This window comes from Gracilinanus agilis, chromosome 3 (assembly GCF_016433145.1).
Source record: "Gracilinanus agilis isolate LMUSP501 chromosome 3, AgileGrace, whole genome shotgun sequence".
NCBI classification, from domain to species: Eukaryota; Metazoa; Chordata; class Mammalia; order Didelphimorphia; family Didelphidae; genus Gracilinanus; species Gracilinanus agilis.
In genome coordinates this window covers 88,211,810-88,233,290 of record NC_058132.1, presented here as the reverse complement: position 1 = coordinate 88,233,290, position 21,481 = coordinate 88,211,810, and the positions used below count along the sequence as shown (strand labels likewise).

General features: G+C 36.8%; 1 protein-coding gene across 1 annotated transcript; it reads right to left on the bottom strand.

Moving 5' to 3' along the window:
- Nucleotides 1-20,242: 20,242 nt before the first annotated feature.
- Nucleotides 20,243-21,196, bottom strand: LOC123238678 (olfactory receptor 52D1-like). The gene has a single exon (XM_044665885.1). The coding sequence runs from the start codon at nucleotides 21,194-21,196 to the stop codon at nucleotides 20,243-20,245; it is 954 nt and encodes a 317-aa protein (XP_044521820.1).
- Nucleotides 21,197-21,481: the final 285 nt, after the last annotated feature.

Sequence of the window (21,481 nt, the reverse complement as noted above, 5' to 3'; positions counted from 1 at the left end):
GAAAACTAAAAAAGGATCTGAGAACTAAAGCAATTGATATTGTTTACTACTCCTTTCCCAATAAAAAGGTGAAAGGGGAAGATTTTTTCCCCAAATCTATGTAGATTTTGTTGGGAGAGAATGTTAAATTGTTGCTTCAAAAAAGAAATTAAACAAGAGGACTCTGGACAAAATGAAAACAGGAAGAAATTGTAGTTAAGTATAAAGAAGACTATCTAGTTATAGGGATAAAAGCCAAGTAAAGCCTTATTTTTAGATAAAAAATATCAACTCCACAAGTCCAAGATGTAGGAGTCATGGCTAGAGCTAGATGTAAACTGGGACTAAAGGGAAAAAATGATGTGGAGAAATTTTAGTGGATTTAAATCTCAATAAATCAATAGTGGAATATAGTAGGCAATAAAACAAACTAATAAAATCTTTAGATTGAATTAGAAGGAAGAGTGTCCAGAAAGCAGGAGATGACTACCTGTCTATTTTCTGTGCTAATCAAAATATAACAAGGATATTGTGCTTATATTATAGGTATTACATTTTAGAAAAGACATTTATGAGCTGGAGTTCATCCTAAATAGAGTAACCAAGATGCAGAGCCTTGAATGTTTTATATGAGGAACTAGTAATTTTTAGCCTGGAGATGATAATTATTATACTTTCAGAGTTGGAAGGGACTCTGGTATCCATCTAATCCAAACTATACCCATCAAGTGATCACTCAATTTTTACTATCTTTATGTACTTGTGCATTTCATATATTAAAATCAAATATAAGATTTTGTGTTTATACCCAATAAGTTTAATCAGGTTACATTTAGTCTATCATTCAAGCCTGTTCAAAGATTTTGGGATTCTGGAAGATAACCTAGGTAGAAAAGTAAAATAAAATCATGTAGAGTATTCTTGAGGCTCTGGACTTTTGGTCACCATTCTCAAGATCTCCAGCTTATCAAGGCCATTCTTAAAATTCTATGCCTATACTCTTAGAAGATAGCTTTCTTGTTATATTCTAATTCATGAAGAATAAAGACAGTCATGTCCCTCTGTTTTCTGGGCCAATATAGAGACTCTGAAGCTCATTCACCCAAACTAAAAATTAGGTGAAATTTCTTTTGTATTTCTAACTGTTTTTTGTTCTAGACATAATCAGGAAACCAAAATAATCTCATCCCATCACACTCCCCTTCCAAAAGAGACTGCATCTAAACAGAATGATAATTTTTCATTGTTTTTAAGATGCTCAGAAAAGAATTCACTTATGCTTTCTATTTTCCCCAATAGTTCTAAGGTCTAGTACCTCTCATCATCATGAAGTTGTATCTGGAGTCTAATCTTAGTACCTCTGGTTCTAGGTTATGGTCACACACCCTTCTTCTGTCCTTGTTAAAGTTGAGCCAGAAAACCAGCCCTGTAGAGATCTTTCAGTTCTGAAGTCATTCTATGATCTGGTCTAGAGAGAAGAGGGTTGATTCTATAACTGGAGTCTGGGAAGAAGAAAGGGAAAGGACCAAGAAGGAGAATCCTTGTCAAAGAGACAGGGAAATGTAGGAGAAAGGAGACAAGGGAGATATTGAGGGTGGAAAGGTTCAGTATAGTGAGAAAAGGAGAGAGAAGGCCAAAGAGAAGGAAGGGAGAGAAAGAAGAGAGAAAGTGAAGAAAGAAATGGAAGAAAAATGAAGGAGAAAAAGAGGGAAGCTCAAAAGTAAATGGAGGGATAAAAAAGCAAAATGAAAAGAGACAAAACAACTTGAGCAAGACTGAGAGGGAATAAGAGTGTCCCCCTGACTGACCCCACAGACTCTGGGGTGAAGGACTCAGGATAGACCCAAGACATTGCTTTCCCAATGCCAGGGTGGTTGGATGGTGAGCTGTCACTCCATTTGGGAGCCAAATATTTGGCTCTGGGTTCAAAAAGAAAAGCATAGTATCATCCTTCCCAAGAGATAAGCCTCTGGGGACAGTCTAATTATTGTGAGATCCCACAAGCACTTAGCTAGGCTGAGGCCTGACTAGGCTTGATGCTTAACCCCAGAGATTCTGGTAGGACCTCCCTTAATTGGGGGAAGATGTGATAGAAAAAGTTTTGTTCTTAATGTCAGAAGACTAGAGTAACAGTTCTGAGTCTCTAGGGCCATTTATGTAACTGCTCTGACATCATGCAAAAGAGAGGTATTCAATGAATTCACATTTATATGGTGTTATATGACTTAAAAAGGACTTTTCTTACAGTGGTCTCAGGAGGCAGGTGGTTAAAGTTATTCAAAAATATTTATGATAATTTAATTTATATTGTATTGTTTATATGCATGTATATAAATACATATATATTTATATATTACATAGGTATGCGATTATAAGTATAGACACATACTTATCTGATAAGGAAACTTGCTGGGACAACCTAGGTGCTACAGTAGAGAGAGTGCCAGTCAAAAAGACCAGAGTTCAAACCTGACCTCAGTCATTTATTAGCTGTGTGATTCTGTCCAAGTCACTTAATCTCTACCTCAGTTTTCTCATCTGTAAAAATGAACATAATAAGCATCCCTGCCTCCCAGGTACTGAGAGTTGTTGTAAGGATAGAATGAAATAATATTTGTAGAGCATTTAACAAAGTGTCTGGAACATAGTAGGTTACCTATAAATGCTAGATATTATTAGTGGATAGAGGGCTAGACACAGAGCCAAGGAGAGCCAAATTCTGGCCTCACACTTACTTGCTTTTTGGTCTTGGGAAGATCACTTAACCTCTGCCTCCATTTCCTCATCTACAAAATGGGGATAACAACAGTGCCTATGACTCAGAATTGTGAGGAACAAATGAAGTAACATATAGTACAATACTTTGCCAACCTTAAAGCTCTACGTAAATACTAGCTATTGGTATTCTTATGAGTTATAGAATAATAGAAATTGAGGTGGAAAAGACCCCAGAGGCCACCTACTCCAATTCTATCATTTTACAGTTGAATCATATGGAAGCACAGAAAGATAAACATCATTTCCCCCCCTAAAACCCTTACCTTCCATCTTAGAATCAATACCATGTATTGGTTCTAAGGCAGAAGAGTAGTAAGGGTTAGGCAATGGGGGTCAAGTGACTTGTCCAAGGTCTCATGGCTAGGGAGTGTCTGAGGCCAGATTTGAACCCAGGACCTCCCATCTCTAGGTCTGACTCTCAATCCACTGAGCCACCTTGATGCCCCCAAAGATAAACATCTTGACCAAGTTTAAAGGTATTCTAGGTGGTGTTTGAATCTTGTTCTTTTGACTTCATAACTGATGCTTTTTTCTCCTGTAGTATACTTTCTCCATAAAGATTCTGGGTTGGAAATACTGGTTCTGACATTTGTTATTTGCTAGATGTGCCCCTTGGGATAAGATAAATAACCTCTACAATTCTTGATAAAATCGAGCTTTGGATTAGATCACTTGTAAGGCCCTTCCTAGCTCCAGATCTAAATCCTATGAGCATTTCCTATGATGATCACTTTATACACTCTATTCCCTATTTAGTTCAAATAAAAAGCCTGGTATCATTAGAACAGAAGCCCTCTCCTTCCCATTGTCAGGTACTTTAGAACACAGAGTCTTATTTAGGACTTGATACAAGGCAGAAAAATATACACTCAGAAAACTCTAGCACATCCTTGGTCAGAGTATATCCCAAGGATGTCCTGGCTTCTGTAGCAGTTTAATGGTTCAGGAATGAAAGTAGAAGAAGAATGAAGAAATGAATGGCTTAAATGTTTTCCTTAAAATGGAAGGGGTTATCTCATCAATTTTTCTACAGTACCTACAGGATGATGTCTAAATCTTATTAGCTAGTATGCACATGTCTGTGTTTTTATTATTATTTAGCACAGTGGAGATGCTCAATGATGTTCAATGAATATCTTCTGATAATTTGGTACCTCTATTCTATTCTTTGAGACAATTGATACAATGAACCATAACTTCACAACTCAACAAAGGCTAAGTGGCATCAAATTCAAGTTGTCTCACACTTTTTGGTGTGTGTATGTGTGTGTCTGTACTAGTACTAGCACATCATTAGGGATCTCACATACTTGGAAAATCAGCCATTTCCTCTAGGTCTTGGAGTCTCCCTTAAAGAAAGGCTGATTGAGTGACCATATCTCTTCCTATCCTCAGTCTGTTGCCAAGGCTGATGTGACATTACTTAACAGGTCTTTTGGTTTCTTTTTCATTAGTTTTTCCATTTGGTCTTTCATTTCCATTATCTTTTTAAAATTTTTAAATACTACGGATTACATGTAAGTTGTATCCTTATTCCTCCCTTCTAATCCTTGACATGGGTGGGACAAGCCTAGGATTTTAAAGTTCTTTTAGTCAATGGTAGAGAAAATAACTGACTTTGATTTTTCCCAAACTGTACTCTTTGCATCCTCACCATATTTCTATTTTGAACAATTCCAGCAGAGTTTTCAAAATCTTCTTTCATACTCTCAAGGAGTTTCACCTAGGTATCATGCTAGAAAGAGTATTTTCCAGAAATACACCATCTGATTTTAATTCTGTATATATGTACATGTGAGTGTGTACATGTGTGTATCTGTGTGTTTTCTGGGAACCAAAAAATTCTATTTTAAAAATATTTTGGACTTGCTCCTATATCAAAAATGAGTTTTTTGAGTAACTAGAAAAGTATAATGAGTTAGAAGATGGAATATAGGAAGAGAGGATTGGGTTCTAATCCTGATATTGTAACTTATTACTTGATATTATCCTCAGAAAGTAACTAGGTCTTCATAGTCCTCGATGGGCAAGTCACTTAACCCCAATTCTCTAGCCCTTATAATTCTTCTCCTGGAAACCAATATTTATTCTAAGACAGTAGGTAAGAGTCTAAAAATAGTTTTTAGGGACATTCCTCTTATCAAATTCACTTCTGGTTTTGCTATAGTCAATGGATATGGCACTCCTTTGCTTGCAGAACATGTTTTCTCAGTTGTCAGGTGAATCATTGCTTGATTGTTTCATGCAGGTGACTACTGATTATTACCATTTATTGCCAATAATGAACACAAAAGGGATCCACAAAAAGTGCAGCTATAAATATTATTGTACAAGTCTTATTATCTATGATGTCTTTGGGGTACAAACCCAGCAATGGTATGCCTGGATCAAAGGGCAGGCAATCTTTTAGAGCTCTTTGGGCATAGTTCCAAATTGCCAAACAGAATGGTTGGATCTGTTCACAACTCCACCAGCAATGCATTAATGTCCCAATTTTGCCACATCCCTTCTAAAATTCATTACTCTCCCCTGCTGTTATTTTAGCCAGTCTGCTGGGTGTGAGGTGATACCTCAGAGTTGTTTTGATTAGCATTTCTCTAATTATTAGAGATTTAGAATACTTTCTCATGTGCTTATTGATAGTTTTGATTTATCTGAGAATTGCCTTTTCATGTCCCTTGCCCATTTATCATTTGGGGAATGGCTTGATATTTTATACAATTGATTTAGCTCCTTGTATATTTGAGTAGTTAGACCTTTGTCTGAGTCTTTTGTTATAAAGATTTTCCCCAATTTATTGCTTCCCTTCTAATTTTGGTAGCATTGGTTTTGTCTGTATAAAAACTTTTTAATTTAATGTAGTCAAAATTATTTATTTTATATTTTGCAATTTTTTCTAGCTCTTGCTTGGTTTTAAAATCTTTCCTTTTCCAGAGATCTGACAGGTATACTATTTTGTGCTCATTTAATTTACTTATAGTTTCCTTTATATTCAAGTCATTCACCCATTCTGAGTTTATCTTGGTATAGGGTGTGAGATGTTGATCTAGACCCAATCTCTCCCATATTGTTTTCCAATTTTCCCAGCAGTTTTTATCAAATAGTGGGTTTTTGTTCAAAAAGCTGGGTACTTTGGGTTTATCATTAACTGTCTTGCTGAGGTCACTTACTCCAAGTCTATTCCACCGATCCTCCCTTCTGTCTCTTCACCAGTACCATATTGTTTGGATGACTACTGCTTTATAGTACAGTTTAAGATCTGGTACTGCTAGGCCCCCTTCCTTCAATTTTTTTTTCATTATTTCCCTTGATATTCTTGGTCTTTTGTTCTCCCAAATGAACTTTCTTCTAGTTTTTTTCTAATTCAGTAAAAAAAATTTTTTTTGATAGTTTGATAGGGATAGCACTAAATAAGTAAATTAATTTGGGTAGGATGGCCATTTTTATATAGTATAGTTTAATATATCTGGTACTGCTAGGCCACCTTCCTTCACATTTTTTCATTATTTCCCTTGATATTCTTGATCTTTTGTTATTCCAAATGAACTTTGTTATAGTTTTTTCTAATTCTGTAAAACAGTTGCTTTGTAGTTTGCTAGGTATGGCACTAAATAAGTGAATTAATATGGGTAAAATGGTCATTTTTTATTATATTAGCTCATCCTACCCATGAGCAATCAATGTTTTTCCAATTGTTTAGATCTAGTTTTAATTGTGTGGAAAGAGTTTTGTAGTTGTGTTGGTATAATTTTTGTGTTTGTTTTGGCAAATCGATTCCAAAGTATTTTTATATTGTCTAGGTGATTTTAAATGGTGTTTCTCTTTCTACCTCTTGCTGTTGTGATGTGTTGCAGATATATAGAAATGCTGATGATTTATGTGCATTTATTTTGTATCCTGAAACTTTGTTAAAGTTGTTGATTATTTCTACTAGCTTTTTAGTTGATTCTCTAGGATTTTTAAAGTAGACCATCATATCATCTGCAAAGAGTGATACCTTAGTCTCCTCATTGCCTATTTTAATACCTTCAATTTATTTTTCTTCTCTAATTGCTACTGCTAGTGTTTCTAGTACTGTGTTAAATAATAGAGATGACAATGGGCACCCTTGTTTCACTCTTGATCTTATTGGGAATGCTTCTAATTTATCTCTATTGCAGATGATGTTTGCTGATGGTTTTAGATACATACTGTTTATTATTTTTAGGAAAGGATCTTCTATTCCTATACTTTCTAGTGTTTTCAATAGGAATAGGTGTTGTATTTTGTCAAAGGCTTTTTTAGCATCTATTGAGATAATCATGTGATTTTTGTTTGTTAGATTGTTGATATGATCAATTATGTGGATGGTTTTCCTAATGTTGAACCATCCTTGTATTCCTGTTATAAATCCTACCATGATGTTAAGATTTTTGTACCTATGTTCATTAGGAAGATTAGTCTGTAGTTTTCTTTCTCCGTTTTTGGTCTGCCTGGCTTTGGAATGAGTACCATATTTGTGTCTTAAAAGGAATTTGGCAGGACTCCTTCTTTGCTTATTATGTCAAATAATTTATATAGTATTGGGATTAGTTGTTCTTTGAATGTTTGATCGAATTCACTTGTGAATCCATTGGGCCCTGGTGATTTTTTCTTAGGGAGTTCTTTGATGGCTTTTTCAATTTCTTTTTTCTGATATGGGATTATTTAAGTATTCTATTTCTTCTGCTATTAATCTAGGCAATTTATATTTTTGTAAATATTCATCCATATCACTGCGTCATTTGAAATTATTGTAAGCCCTGGAAACTACGTCTCCCAGGACTCTCTCTGCTACAACTTCCCCTGACACCTCCCACTTCCTTTGGGGGAGGTGTTAGGGAAAGTAGAAAAGGGAAAGTTTGTCACCTTTTCTCTTTCTCTACCCTGAGCTCTGCTCTCTCTCTCTACCCAGAAGAAGCAGCTCTCTCAATCCTGGAAGCAGCGCCCTTTACCCTGAGACCTTTTTCCCTTTCTAACTCCTAGATTTCCCTAGACCTTTCCCTTTCTAATTAAAATAAAACCTAGCTATTCAAACCCTAAAGTTGCTCTCTGATCATTCATTTGAAGGCTCTGGTCAATTTCCCCCTGCTGGGGCTGGGACCCTGCTACCTTCCTTTCCCTTCCTCTACCTTCTTCTCTCCTTGCTCCCATTCATCCTACCATCCTCCCTTCCTCCCTTCATTTTCACCCCACATCACCAAGATTGCTATATTTATTGCCATATAATTGGGCAAAATAGTTTTTAATGATTGCCTTAATTTCCTCTTCATTAGAGGTGAGGTCTCCCTTTTCATCTTTGATACTGTAAAATTTGATTTTCTTTTTCCCTTTTTGTATTAGATTTATCAGTTCTTTGTCTATTTTATCTGTTTTTTTTCAAAATAACAGCTTCTAGTATTATTTATTAATTCAGTAGTCCATTTACTTTTGATTTTATTAATTTCTCCTTTGATTTTTTTAGTATTTCTAATTTAGTTTTCATATGGGTATTTTTAATTTGTTTCCTTTCTAGTTTTTTAAGTTGCATGCCCAGTTCATTAACCTCTGCCCTCCCTAATTTGTTAATATATGCACTCAATGATATAAATTTCCCCCTTAGAACTGCTTTGGCTGCATCCCATAGGTTTTGGTAAGAAGTCTCATCTTTGTCATTGTCTTCAATGAAATTATTAATCGTTTCTATGATTGTTCTTTAACTAGCTGGTTTTGGAGAATCATATCATTTAATTTCCAATTAGTTTTTGTTTTGCCTTTCCATGTATCCTTGCTAATAACTATTTTTATTGCATCATGATCTGATAAGTTTGCATTTATTATATCTGATCTTTTGCATTTGTTTGCTATGTTTCTATGCCCTATTACATGGTCAATCTTTGTGAATGTTCCATGTGCTGCTGAAAAGCAGGTGTATTCCTTTTTGTCCTTATTTATTTTTCTCCATATATCTATTAACTCTAATTTTTCTAGGATTTCATTCACCTCTCTTATCTCTTTCTTATTTACTTTTTGGTTTGATTTATCTAGATCTGATAGGGGAAGGTTGAGGTAACCCATTAGTATAGTTTTGCTATCTATTTTGTCCTTGAGCTCCTCTAGCTTCTCCTTTAGAAGTCTGGATGCTATACCATTTAGTGCATACATATTGAGTACTGATATTTTTTCATTGTTTATACTGCCTTTTATCAGGATGTAATTACCTTCCCTATTTCTTTTAGCCAGATCTAGTTTTACCTTGGCTCTGTCAAAAATCATGATTGCAACTCCGACCTTCTTTTTCTGAGTTGAAGCCTAATAGATTTTGCTCCAGCCTTTCATTTTTACTCTATGTATGTCTGCCTGACTCATGTGTGTTTCTTGTAGACAACATATGGTAGAATTTTTTGGTTTCTAAACCACTCTGCTATTTACTTCCATTTTAATGACAAGTTCATCCTATTCACATTCAGAGTTATAATTATCAACTGTGTATTCCCAGACATTTTGATTCTTTCTCCTTGTCCTACCATTTCTTCTTTCACTATTTCCTTCTATACCATTTTTTTGTTTTTAATCAGTTCCTCTGATCCACTCCCTTATTGTACTTCCCTTTCTCCCCTCCCCCTTGTTGATCCACTCTTATTCTTCTTCAGGGTCTTTTAAAACTACCCCTACTCCCACCTTCCCTCCCTAGTGCTGCTTCCCTCCCCACCAGTCCTTTTATTACCCTTCTACTTCTTTATAGGGCATGTATCAAATTCTCTGCCCCAATGGATCTGATTATTCTTCCCTCTTTAAGTTAATATTTATGCACTTAAGTATTAAGTATTTTCTCTCTCCAAACTCTTAGCCCTTCCAGTGTATTGATATTCTCCCCTGTTTGCCCCACAAGCTTCTTTATGGAATATAAATTACTCCATTTTGTCTGTTTTCTCATTTTTCTTAATATTACTTCCTCTTTTCCCTTTAATTTTACACATTTTTATACATACATACACACATTCATATATATGTATACATATGCATATATATATCTTGACATTTCATCCTATACAGTTTGTCACTGTTCCCTCTAAGTAGATGTCTTCTAGTTACCCTGTTGATAATAACAATTTTTAATATTTACTAATATCTTCTTTTCTTCTAGGGATACAAATCAATTGAACTTACTGGGTCTCTTAAAGAAAAGTTTTCTTTTTATTCCCTGCTTCCCTGCTCTCTTAATTACCTTATGGTGATTCTACTGAGTTCTGTGTTCCGGGCAGCAGACTCTCTGTTTAAGTCAGGTTTTTTTTTCTTTATGAATGCTTGAAAGTCTTCACTTTTATTGAATTATCATACTTTCCCCAGCAAACATATAGACAGTTTTGCTGGTAGTTGATTCTTGGTTGTAGACCTAGCTCTCTTGCTTTCCTGAATATTGTATTCCATGCCTTCTAATCCTTCAATGTAGATGCAGCCAGATCCTGTGTTATCCTAACTATATTTCCCTGGTATCTGAATGACTTCTTCTTAGCAGCTTGAAATATTTTTTTCAGGATAGTTTTTCTTGGTCTGGCAGTTTTTGAATTTGGCTATAATATTCCTTGAAGTTATAAGTTGTGTATTAAATGTAGGAGGTAATCTGTAGATTCTTTCAACTTCCACTTTTCCCTCTTGTTTGAGAATATCAGGGCAGTTTTCTTGGATAATTTCTTGTAGGATGATGTCCAAACTTTTTCTTTTGTCATGATCCTGTAGAACAATAATTCTTAAATATTCTCTTCTAGATCTGTTCTCCAGATCTTTGGTTGTTTCAATTAGGTAGTTCATATACTCCAATTTTTCATTTTTTAAATTTTGTTTTAAATGTTCTTGCTGCGTTATGAAGTCATTTGTTTCTAGTTGTTTGAGTTCCATTTTTTAAAGACTGAATTTCATTCCTGGCTTTTTTGGTCATCCTCCTTCTGGTATGATTTTCTTTTGTAGATCATCTTTTGCCTTCTTTGTTTTGTTTTTGGAGCTGGTCAATTTTAGCCTTTAAGACTCTATAGGCTTTATTTTCTTGTTTTAGTTCATGTATTTCATTTTTCAAATTGTCTTCAGCCTCTCTTGATTGTTTTTTGGTTGCTGAAGTTCTTGAGTTAATTGAATTTTGAGATCTTCCAAAGCCTATGTCCAATCCTCTACTTCTATTTCATTTGCTCTTTTTTTGCTTTCCTCTCTCCAATTCACTTCTCCACATATTTGTTAACCTCGAAAACCAAATACAGAATCCTTTGTTTGTAATTTAATTTAAAGTCCTTTACAACCTGGATTTAATTTACTTTTCTAGACTCATGATACTAAGTATCCCAAAAAGTCTTAGTGCAATCCGAAGCTTTAATAACTTCAGAAGTATACATGCTACAGACTTACAAAAACAATATACAAAAGGCTAAATACCTCCAATTTGAAAACATTAATGTATTTCTTATTAAAATTCAAGATAGTCACCATCTTGTGCTAAACCTTGTTCCTTTTGATTTTCAAATTTTATTTAAAAAGTGCACCAGCTGCTGTTGCTCAGTCACTAAAAGGATTTAATTTGCTATCCTAACTTTAAGATCAGCCTAAGAGTGAAGTATTGATACATATATTACAGTTCTGATAAAATCCTATAAGAAAACATCTAATGGCAACTGAGGTGGTCACACAATAGAATCTCCTCTACCAATTCTTCTGTCTGAGAAAGTATCACCCAGAGACTGCTGCATACACATTGTATAATGTATAATGCCTCATTTTACTAGCATCAAAATGAAAGATTTATTATTCAAAATTCACAAAATTAAATGTGTCAAATTAATTTAACTAATTACATTTAAAATTTTTTTTGGGTGGGCAAATCCAGTCAACTCGTTTTATTTGTTTCATGTAAGAATTCCAACTATAAGTACAATAAGCTTTCATTATTGAAAAACAATATATTTGTAAATATGCTGAAACAGGGTGTATTTTTTAAGATCATAAAATTATCTTATGTATGAAGCAGCACAAACTAGGTCTCTTTTAGGTTAGTAGACACCTGACATTTTTAGTGTGGGGAAAAATATCATAAACCAAATTCTCTCTTTCACTGTGCTTAGATCTAACTTCAGTTCAGCTCTCTATGACTCCATCCCTAACCCTTCTCCATCGCATATGGCACTTACCAGAACTATGAGCTTTATAAGTCATTTAACTTATTAAGAAATGGGTAGCATTTATATTTCTGAAAAGCTTAAAACTGCACCAGGATTCTTGTGACAATCTGATAGTACTACCATTCAAATAGCCTTTGGTTAAGTCAAACTAAGTTTCACAGAATTTCTACTACACAGCATTCCATTTTCCACCTTTATCTTCCCATTCTTAGAATGCACTTCTTTCTTGTCTCTACTTCCTACACATCCTAGTTTGTCTCAGTTTCCTCATCTGTAATGGGAAACTGTAGAAGGAAATGACAAACCACTGGAGTATCTTTGCCAAGAAAATTCAAAATGAAGTCAGGAGGTCAAATATTACTTAAAAACAATAACTTCTTGACTCCTTACAGCTCTTTATAGTATGACTTCTAATATCTGCTAATAGTAATAATATTTTGAAGTGTATATAATCAGAATGTGTTTCTTTGTATTGAGTTGAACTCAGACTCCCTGAGGGCTGAGAGTAATTTTCTCCATTCAGAACTAATTTTGCCTTTCTTGGTTAAGGAGAATAAGTCTAGGACTTTTTTCACATGCAAAAATTCTTTCTTTAAATATTTGTGATGGGGATAATGTTCACTCAGAGCTCTTTAACATTTTAAACTTTTACGTTCTGTCTTACACTCTATACTAAGTATTGGTTTGAAGACAGAAGGGCAGTAAGGGCCAGTGAATGGGGGTGAAATAACTTTCTCAGCATTACAAAACTAAGCAGTGTCTGAGGTCACATTTGAAACCAGGACCTCCCATCTCCAGGACTGGCTCTCTACCCACTGAGCCACTGTGCTGCTTCCCACTCTGAGCCTCTTCTTTTGAGTCTAAAATTCCTGGTTCATTCAACTAATCCATATAAGGTCTCCATGTGCCTTCTTAATCCTGGATGCTTTTCTCTAGCCACACTTCAAACACATGCTTTGACCTCAACACTATGATTCCAACTGCTACAGGACAGACTCACAGACACTCTATCCCCTCCCTCCTTCCTAACATCTCGCCTAACAGTGCAACTAAGGACAGAGAGGGCTGTTCTCACTGTGGGCTCAGAGTGACCCCAGAGAGCCCATGAGAACCCTCAGACACAGGCAATGTGGTCTTGTCACCTCATCAGGACTTACCTGGGCATGGCCTGGATGTCCTCCAGTCTCTGCATCCCTGGACCACGTTTAGGCTGTGTTCTTGATTTTTTCTAAAGCTGATGGATGGCTGCTTTCTCTCCCAGCCAGCTTTGTCACTCCATCACTCCCCTGTAAGCTGACTACTTGGGTCCGTGACCACCTAGGTGGTGGTTAGTGCTTGTGTATATGTGTGACTCTGTATATATATGTGTGTGACTATGTATGAACATGTGTATGTATGTACATATCAGTATATATGTATATATTATGTCTATCTGATGGGATTTCTCTGCACCTGTGTGCTTACCTTCTGTAATATCTGTGTGGAACTGTATGTCTCTCTGTGAGAGTATATATGTGGGTCGTTATATGTTAGCCAGGAGTTCTCCAATACTATTGATTTCATTATTTATTCACCACTCACCATGGGGCAAGTATGTAGCAGATATTGCTCTGTCTTTCTCTTCAAAGAATCTTCAGCTTTCTACAGACACACTCGGCACTCAGGGAATGTGCTACTCTGTGCCTTTTTTCAGTAGATTCTAAGTCAGAAAGCCCAATGGGGATGAGAGCCAGGAGAGTCCTGAAATATTGAAACTGAGGTCCCTGAGAGAAGAGAGAACCAAGACAATAATTATTTTTTTCTGTAAGCCCACTCAGCATTTGGGTCAAGAGGGACTAAAAGTGTGGAATCACATTATGTCTGTTGAGACAAGATACTCCCATCTCTCATTACTAACTATGCAGAGATTTCTTTATCTCTGTACCCCTTTTAAAGAGAATAAAACTTATAAAGTTGGATTTAGTAAAGATTTCTTTTGCTTGAATTGAGGCCTGCTTGGAATCAGGAATTTCTCTCTCTCTCTCTCTCTCTCTCTCTCTCTCTCTCTCNCAGCTATTCTATGAGCTAAGTTCTCTTTAGACTCTAAAATGTGATCATTTTCATACCGCAGCTGCAATATGAATGCTTTACACATTGTTTATAAAATCTCTTTTGCTCTTCTGTAAAGGTTGGAGAAATTCAATTTCCTCTTCTGAAATTTTTACTTTTATTGTCTCTCCTGGGTCCTGACAGTTTCAAATGCTGACAGTGTAATGGTTTTTCTTGGCAGTTGGTCTCCAGATGTGGCAGTTACTCTGAGGGGAGGAATTACTCTCTCTCTCTCTCTCTCTCTCTCTCTCTCTCTCTCTCTCTCTCTCTCTCGGAAATCCCTGAGGTGGGACAGAATGGGGACCAGCAGTTCCTTAGGTAAGAGTGAGGGGAAAAAGAGACAAGTCAAAGTTTAGGGTCATAAGGACCTCAATTGTTGGTGACAATTGAGTGCAGTTTATTGAATGAACAGCACAAGCTTATAAAGGCAAAAACCTCAAAGTAACTTTCTCATGGTAATACAAGCAACTTTCTCATAACAAAAGTTAGCCTTGAGAGGAATCCTTGAGTAAAGCACTATAGGTGGGGGTACGCAGGTAGATAAGAGGAGCTGAGAAAAGGGAGATACCAAGAGTCTGATAAATATACTTTTCTGCCTGGGAAAAGGGGCCTTGGAAAAGTTATTGCCTTGATTAGCTATCTTGTTGTGAAAATGTGGAAACTGAGGGAATCACTTATTTTGTTGGTGGGCAATGTGGAAAGTGAGGGATCTTAGATCTTTGTCTTACACAGACCTTGGACCTCAAGTGATACCAGGGCTCTCAGAACTTTGCCTTTTCAGACCCTGAGACCTCAGTCCCTGACATCTCCCCCCTTTTTATTTATTTCTAATGATAGTTTTTCAAATGATAGGTGGGCCAGATGGAGGTAATAATCAGTAGCAATGAACAAGGGTTATCTAAGAGAGATTTGGAAAATGAGCAAGAAATCTAGATGCAAAAAATTTGGGGGGTTGTTCATATCATTGAGGAAATAGGGGGATATCTAGTTCTGTCTAGACATTCATCTCTACTTCTCGATAAAGATACTTTGTATGTTGAGACAGGGAAAGATGTTTATGTTCCAACCTTTGTCTAGTTTCCTAAGGTCTCTGTCATCTTCCCTCTCTGTCTTTGTTGCTTTCTTTCCATCTCTATCTGTCTGTCTGTCTGAATCCTTTCCTTCTGCCTTAGAATTCATACCAAGCAGAACAGTGAGGGCTAGGCAATGAGGGTTAAGTGACTTGCCCAGGATTACACGGCTAGGAAGTATCTAAAGTCATATTTGAACTCAGGACCTACTGTTTCCAAGTCTGGTTCTTTATCCACTGAATCTCTTAGCTGCCCTTCAGGAAGGACTTCTAACCTTTTAAAGAAAAAATCTTCCATTTGCCCTCATCATTCTTATACATCTTCCCAACAACTATGTTCCACACCAGTTTGTCTCTTCTCTGAACTCCAGTTTTTACAGGTCATCCTGCCAGTTCTGAATTGCCATTGCTTCTGAGCGGCCAAAACCCCATATGAAACCCGAGTTCCTATTCTATCTTTACAGATGAGATCTCTATCTCTCTCTGCCTTCATCCATTCTACTTTGGCAGAGTTCTACTTGTTAGAATTATATAGATATGATTCCATCTGGAGTCTCTTGGCCCTGAATACAACCATATATTTTTAAGATATGGGGCTCCATCCAGCTGTCAAAACACATTAAAGTCCTGGACGTGTGTAATGGGGAAAAAGCGTTTTTTGATAAATATATTTAAGATTGGTTGCTAGAGGATTGAAAAATATCAATCCTCAAGTAAGAATAATCTCAAGTCAAAACTGACTTTTATGGAAATTTATTTACAATTGAGAAGATCGAGAGGAATTAAGGAAATAAGAATCTAACACAGTAGGTAAATTACTATGATCCTCTAATTAATCCAGGTGGATCTAATTAACCCTCAGCCAAGAGTCAGAGGGCCAGAGGCCCGGAGGTGAATGAAGTCTATTAAAGGGAAGTTCCTTAAGAGAAGTTCAGGAAGATTCATTCTTTAAACTCACCATGTGGATATTGAAAGCAGACTCACCAAGGTCTCAGTGTTCCAGCCAGCACTCCTCCGAGGACCAGAAGAACTCCTTCATCAACCACCCTCTTCACCAGAAGCCCCTCAGCTGACTCAGGATCTTCTCCTTTTAAAGGGGTCACTTATGTGTCACTTTTTGTGCCTCCCTGCTAATTTGCATGTCCAATCACAATAGACACTTCTCATAGGCTTGCCTGGGGGTGGGGCAGTCAGTTGATTCTAATTCATCACCCACTCTAGCACACATGGGTTACGGATCTCCCAAAATTGGAGGTGCTCTCACCTTTGGTGATTACATCTAAAGATTTGCAGTGTAGACTTAATTTATCACAACAGACAGTGAAGAAACTTCTTCTGTAGATACAGACCTATTATTTTCCCTATAACAAATGAGTTTTCTGGGGTCCTGAAGTTCAAGTGACTTCAGCCATATGACACAGCCAGACTATTTCAGAAATGAGACTTGAATGCAGGTCTATCTGTTTCTAAGAGCAATTCTCTATCCACTCTGCCATAGCTGGGTGTTCAAGGTCTGTGGGGTGGGTGTGAGTGTCTGTGTTCTGTGCATTCTGGCACCACCAAGCCATCCAGAGAAGACTGATACCTTTGTTGTTAAGGCCAGTGTTCTGTGCACGATGGCCCCAACCAGATGCTCAGAGAGGATTGGCACCTCTGCTAGGAGGGCTTTCCAATCCCCTTTCAAGGCTGCTCATTCACTCATTCATTAATCTCCCAATTCTCACCTGTAGCTCTAAGAAGCTGTAGCTTGTGCAGTGGCCCCCTCTGGTAATTCCATCTCAGAATGGGGAGGATAATTGACAGGCCTCCAACTCATCACTGAGTTAGGGGGGAAATCTCCCTCCAGTGTATGAAGACCTCCCCAGGGGAATGGATGGATGAGAATAATTTTTTTCCCCACTGAATCAGGTGTTGTGGAGTGCATATGGAATGAGAATTGGGTTCTAATCCTGATAATTGCAACTTACTCCCTTTAATTATCTTTAGAAAGTAATTTGATCTTCATAGTCCTCAATTAGCAAGTCACTTAATCCCAATTGCCTAGCTTTTATCATTCTTCTCCTGGGAACTAGAATTTATTTTAAGACAGTAGGTAAGAGTCTTAAAAAATAGTTTCTAGAAACATTCCTCTAATCAAATTCACTTCTGGCTTTGTTGTCAGTGAATATGACACTCCTTTGCTTAACAGAATATATTGTCTCAGTTGCCAGGTTATTCATTTGTTGATTGCTTCATGGAGGTGACTATTGATTATTACCATTTATTTCCAATAATTAACACAATAGGGATAGGAGAAATACGAACACCCCCCTATATTCATGGTCACGTGTCATATTCATGACATGTCATCCAGGATGGGGAAAGTAGGCAACTGATGCTCTCCCTCTCTCTAGGCTTACAGTTGTTGCCTCGCTTACTCTCATGGAAGAGATCATTTCTATCTGTTATTGCTCTAATTACATACCTTTTGTTTAAGTTCTGTAGCCAATAAAAAGGTTTTATGTTATCATACCATAATACATTTCCAGAAGAAAGCTCCTCATGCTTCCCCTTGGTTGGCACCAGACAGCAGAATCTGCATACTGGGCAGTTTGTCATTACATATTAAATTAAATTCAACTCAACAAGTGTTTGTTATGCAACATTCATTAATCAAGAACTATGATAGGTGCTAAGGACATAGAAATATCCTCTACCTTCAAGAAATTTGCATTTGGTTGAAGGTGACATGGCACATAAATAAATGAACACAAGATATATACAAAGTAATTTTTCTGGGGAAAGTCAGAAGGAATCTAGGATGACTTCTTGTAAGGACTGGAACTTGAGCTAAGTCTTTTTTTTAAATAATATTTTCTTTTTTCCCACATTATATGTAAAAAAATTTTAACATTCATTTTTTTTAAACCCTTGTACTTCGGTGTATTGTCTCATAGGTGGAAGATTGGTAAGGGTGGGCAATTGGGCAATGGGGTCAAGTGACTTGCCCAGGATCACACAGCTGGGAAGTGGCTGAGGCCGGGTTTGAACCTAGGACCTCCTGTCTCTAGGCCTGACTCTCACTCCACTGAGCTACCCAGCTGCCCCTTTAACATTCATTTTTAAAAAGTTTCGAATTCCCTCCTTTCTTCTGACACTCCCTCCCTCCTTCTTTAACAGATTAAGCAATCTGATATAGATTTTATACATATAATCATGTAAAAGATTTTTCCATATTAGTTGTTTCCTGGAAGAGATATCAAATGAAAAAAGAAAAAACAAAATTAAATATAGTATGCTTCAGTCTGCATTCAGTCTCTTGTTATTTCTCAGAGGGAAAATGCTATTTTTTATCATAAATTTCTGGGATTATCTTGGATCACTATTCATAGTTTTTCATCAAGCAACATTTCTGTCACTATGTAAGATATTTTTCTGGTTCTATTCATTTCACTTTGTATTAGTTTATGTAAAGTTTTCCAGATTTTTCTGAAAACATACTGTTTATCATGTTTTATAGCACAATAGTGTCCTGTAACAACTATAAACAACTTCTCAATGTCCAATTCTTTGTTGAGATCAGTCTTAAAGAGAGTTAATATTTCTAAATTTGAGAAAGCCTTCTAAAATGTTGAGTTTGGAGAAGAGCAGAACACAGAAAGGGGAAGGAAGTAAATGGTATAAATGAGTGTGGTCAGTTTGAGGAAAGCCAGATTGTGAATGAATTTAAATAACAAATATAGTATGTTTTATTTTATCTTAAAGCCAATAGAGAATCATTGAAAGTTCTTGAGAAAAAATCAGACGTGTACTTTAAAAATGTCAATTTGGCAGCTGTATGGAGGATAGACTGAAGAGGAAACCTAGGTGCAGGGAAACCAATCAGAAGGCTACTAAAATAGCTTAGAGGAGAGCCAACAAAATCAAATAGAAACAAGGGCCATTAATCTATATATAAATATTCTTGCTTGACTTAGTTTAAAATTATAATGTTGGTAATTGATTGTAGATTGATTTATTTTTTAATATTACCCAATTATATTTTTCTCTGGTTCCAGACCCATTTGAAGTGTTTTGGGCTGCAGGTGGCCCATAGGCTGCTTGTTTGATACTCTGGTCCAGGCAAGAGATCAGAATACAAACAACAAATAAGAACCTGGTATAAGTGAGCAATCTTACCTGAGAAATAGTCTACATATTTTACCACACCCAATGAGAACCCATTCAGTCTTTTCTTGAAGCTCTCTAATGAGAGGAAAACCAGTTCATTTCCAGGCAGCCTGTTCCATTTCAATAATGCCAATCAATTCAGTAAATATTTATTAAGTGTTTACTATGTGCCAGGCATTGAGCTAAGTACTTTAGAATGACTCTAAATTATTAGAAATTTTATTCTGACATCACACTTAAATTGGTCCTTTAGTAAATTCCACCCATTGTTTCTGCTTTTTCTCTCCGAGGGAAGAAAAAACAAATCCAATCTATATTCCACATACAAGCCTTTTAAGTTCTTGAACACAGCTGTCCCGTTTCTCCTCCTCTCTTGTCTAGAGTAGACTATTCATCTTCAATTTCTTCAAGTGATTCCCATTTGACATGTGTTCAAGATTCTTCACCATCTGCATCAAATTCCTATGAATGTTCTCTGGTTTATTAATGTAACTACCTAATTCTGACATTCTAGATGTAAACTACAAGGGCAAAACATGGCAGGACTATCACCTTCTTAATTTTAGAAAGTATGCTAAGTACCTCAAGATTGGTTGAGATTTTAATTTGTCTTTTGGTTGTCTTATCACACTCTTGTCTCACATTTAACTTGTAGTCAACTAAACCAGCAGACCTTTTTCAGATAATCTCCTATCTACAACTGTCTTCTCATACCTATAAAGTCAATGATAAGAGTAACAATTCACATTTCTATAACTATATTAAGGTTGGAAAAAATTGATTCCTTCACAATGGTTCCTATGAAATAATCAAGGCAAGTATTAATATCACCATTTCACAAAAGAGTAAAAAGGGATCAAATGGCTTATTTGGGGTAATGCACTTCTAATGTCAAAGCTGGGAATCAATCCAGTTCTTTGGACTCTAAGTTAAATTACCATGCATTCAATCCCTCCTAGAAAGATGTCCATTTATTCACTCTTCTATTCAGTAATCATTTCCATTGATGGTCAGAAAATCAAAGAAAGTCTTGACCCAGAGACATTAGCCTCAAAAGTCGTGTCCTGATCTCTTTGGTCTTCACTCCATAGATGATGGGATTGAGCACAGGTGGCACCAACACATATAGGTTGGCCAAAAAGATATGGACATGCTTGGGGACACGGTGGCGGCCAAAACGGTGGGTGAGAAAAGAGAAGAAAGCAGGAATATAGAAAACAAGGATGACTCCAATGTGGGACCCACATGTTCCTAGAGCCTTGCGTCGTGCATCACGGGATGGAAGACGGAATACAGCATGGAGAATGATACAATAAGATACTGCTATGAGAACAGAATCCAGTCCCATAGCCAAGAGAGCCACAGTCAGACCATAGACAATATTCACCGTGATATCAGCACAAGCTAGCCGAGCAATGCCCATGTGTTCACAGTATGTATGTGCCATAATGTGGTGCCCACAGTAAGGGAGCCTCCGCAACAGGAAGATGAATGGAGAGACAATAGCCACACTCCTAATTAGTCCAGCAAGGCCAATTCTGATAATGACACCATGATTGAGGATGGTTGTATATCTCAGTGGGTTGCAGATGGCCACATAGCGATCAAATGCCATAGCCAGGAGAACAGAAGACTCTAGAGCAAATATTGAGTGCACAAAGAACATCTGGGCCAGGCAGTCTCCAAAAGTGATCTGACCAGCATGAAGCCAAAGGATTGCTAACATTTTAGGTACAGTTGTAGAACTGAGGGCTAAGTCTGAGACTGAGAGTAGACACAGGAAGAGGTACATTGGTGTGTGGAGGCTGTGATCAGTAGATATGATCAAGATGAGGATTAAGTTCCCAATCAGAGCTACCAGATACATAGCACAGAAGGGAATGGAGATCCACATGTAGACAGGCTCTAGTCCTGGAATACCTGTCAAGAATATGGTAGTTGGGAGGGAGTTGCTGCTGTTGGAAGCAGACATAGCCAGTAGCTCTCAGTCAACACAGGTTTCAGATTGTAATGCTGCTCCTAAAACAAAACAAAACAAATAAACAGATATTTAGGTGGGGCCAAGATGGCAGATTAGAGTTGAACTCTTTCAATAGATCCTCTCCAACTAACTTTAAATTAACACCTCAAAACATTTTTTTACTGTGGAAGAACCAACAAAAGATCAAGGTGAGGTATTTTTTAAGCCTAAAACTTATTTAGGGAGTGTTGGAAGAGTATTTCTCTTTCCATTATGTCCCTTTGTTTTACTTCATCA

What these genes read in the sequence shown, in the direction of transcription:
- LOC123238678 (XM_044665885.1), bottom strand. Translation starts at nt 21,196, where the DNA reads ATGTCTGCTTCCAACAGCAGCAACTCCCTCCCAACTACCATATTCTTG.